This window comes from Charadrius vociferus, unplaced genomic scaffold, assembly GCF_000708025.1.
Source record: "Charadrius vociferus isolate BGI_N301 unplaced genomic scaffold, ASM70802v2 scaffold623, whole genome shotgun sequence".
Lineage (NCBI taxonomy): Eukaryota > Metazoa > Chordata > Aves > Charadriiformes > Charadriidae > Charadrius > Charadrius vociferus.
The window spans coordinates 79,182-79,952 of NW_009647679.1; the positions used below are offsets into that span (position 1 = coordinate 79,182).

The window sequence follows — 771 nt, forward strand, 5'->3', positions numbered from 1 at the left end:
CGGGCTCTCGGCGGCTGCTCCCGCTCCCCCCGGCACGGCTGCGGGTGCGAGGTCTCCGGAGGGGCTGTGCCCGGGGCGCGGGGGGAGGAGGGGCAGTGCTGGCTGCATCCCTCTGCCCCGCACGCTGCGACCTGAGCAGGGGCCATGGGCGAGGTGTCACCCCCACCTTCGTCCCCGCGTGCGGGGCCAGCTTTGGCCTCGGTTAAGGGGTTTTTTTTCTCTTTAAAACAGGAAATGAGACTTAGAAGCACTCTTGCGCACGCCGAGGGTTCAATGTGTGAAAAGCCACGAAGCCGTCCTGCAGCCCCGTGGCGGGCAGGCGGGGCTGGGGCTTTCCCGGCTGAAGTAACGCTGTCTTTTCGTGCCGTAGGACCTTGACGCAGGAGGATCCAGGAGACAACCAGATAACCCTGGAGGAGGTTGTACAGATGGTAACTATCCTTTCCCTTCGTCACTCCACCTGGTGGCCCGGCGGGGTGGTAGGGGAGCGGTTAAAGATCCCCGTGCCCCAGTGCCGCTGGCTCGGCGGAGAGCAGTTCTCCAAGCCCGCTATCCAGGCGCACGGCTACAAAGCAGGGAGAGGTTTTCCAGTGTTGGGGCCAGCTGTGAGCACAGCTGGATCCATTAAGGGCAGAGGCCAGGGCAGTCCATCCCACCGGCTGTGCAGCCCTCCGGCACCATCGGCGGAATGGATGGAGTGGGCACAGAGATGCATCTGCCTGCGGCGGCCGCTGCCAGCCCAAGAGATGCAGGAAAACCCCGTGGGTTTGC

The 771-nt window shown here is 64.6% G+C and overlaps 1 protein-coding gene across 1 annotated transcript in view; it reads left to right on the plus strand.

Moving 5' to 3' along the window:
- Window positions 1-771, plus strand: part of RASGRF1 (Ras protein-specific guanine nucleotide-releasing factor 1) — a 55,013-nt gene that overhangs the window by 44,831 nt on the left and 9,411 nt on the right. Inside the window, exons 18-19 of the mRNA XM_009881155.1 lie at window positions 232-275; window positions 371-431. Coding sequence (XP_009879457.1) covers window positions 232-275; window positions 371-431 — 105 coding nt within the window. The remainder of the gene's footprint in view (window positions 1-231; window positions 276-370; window positions 432-771) is intronic.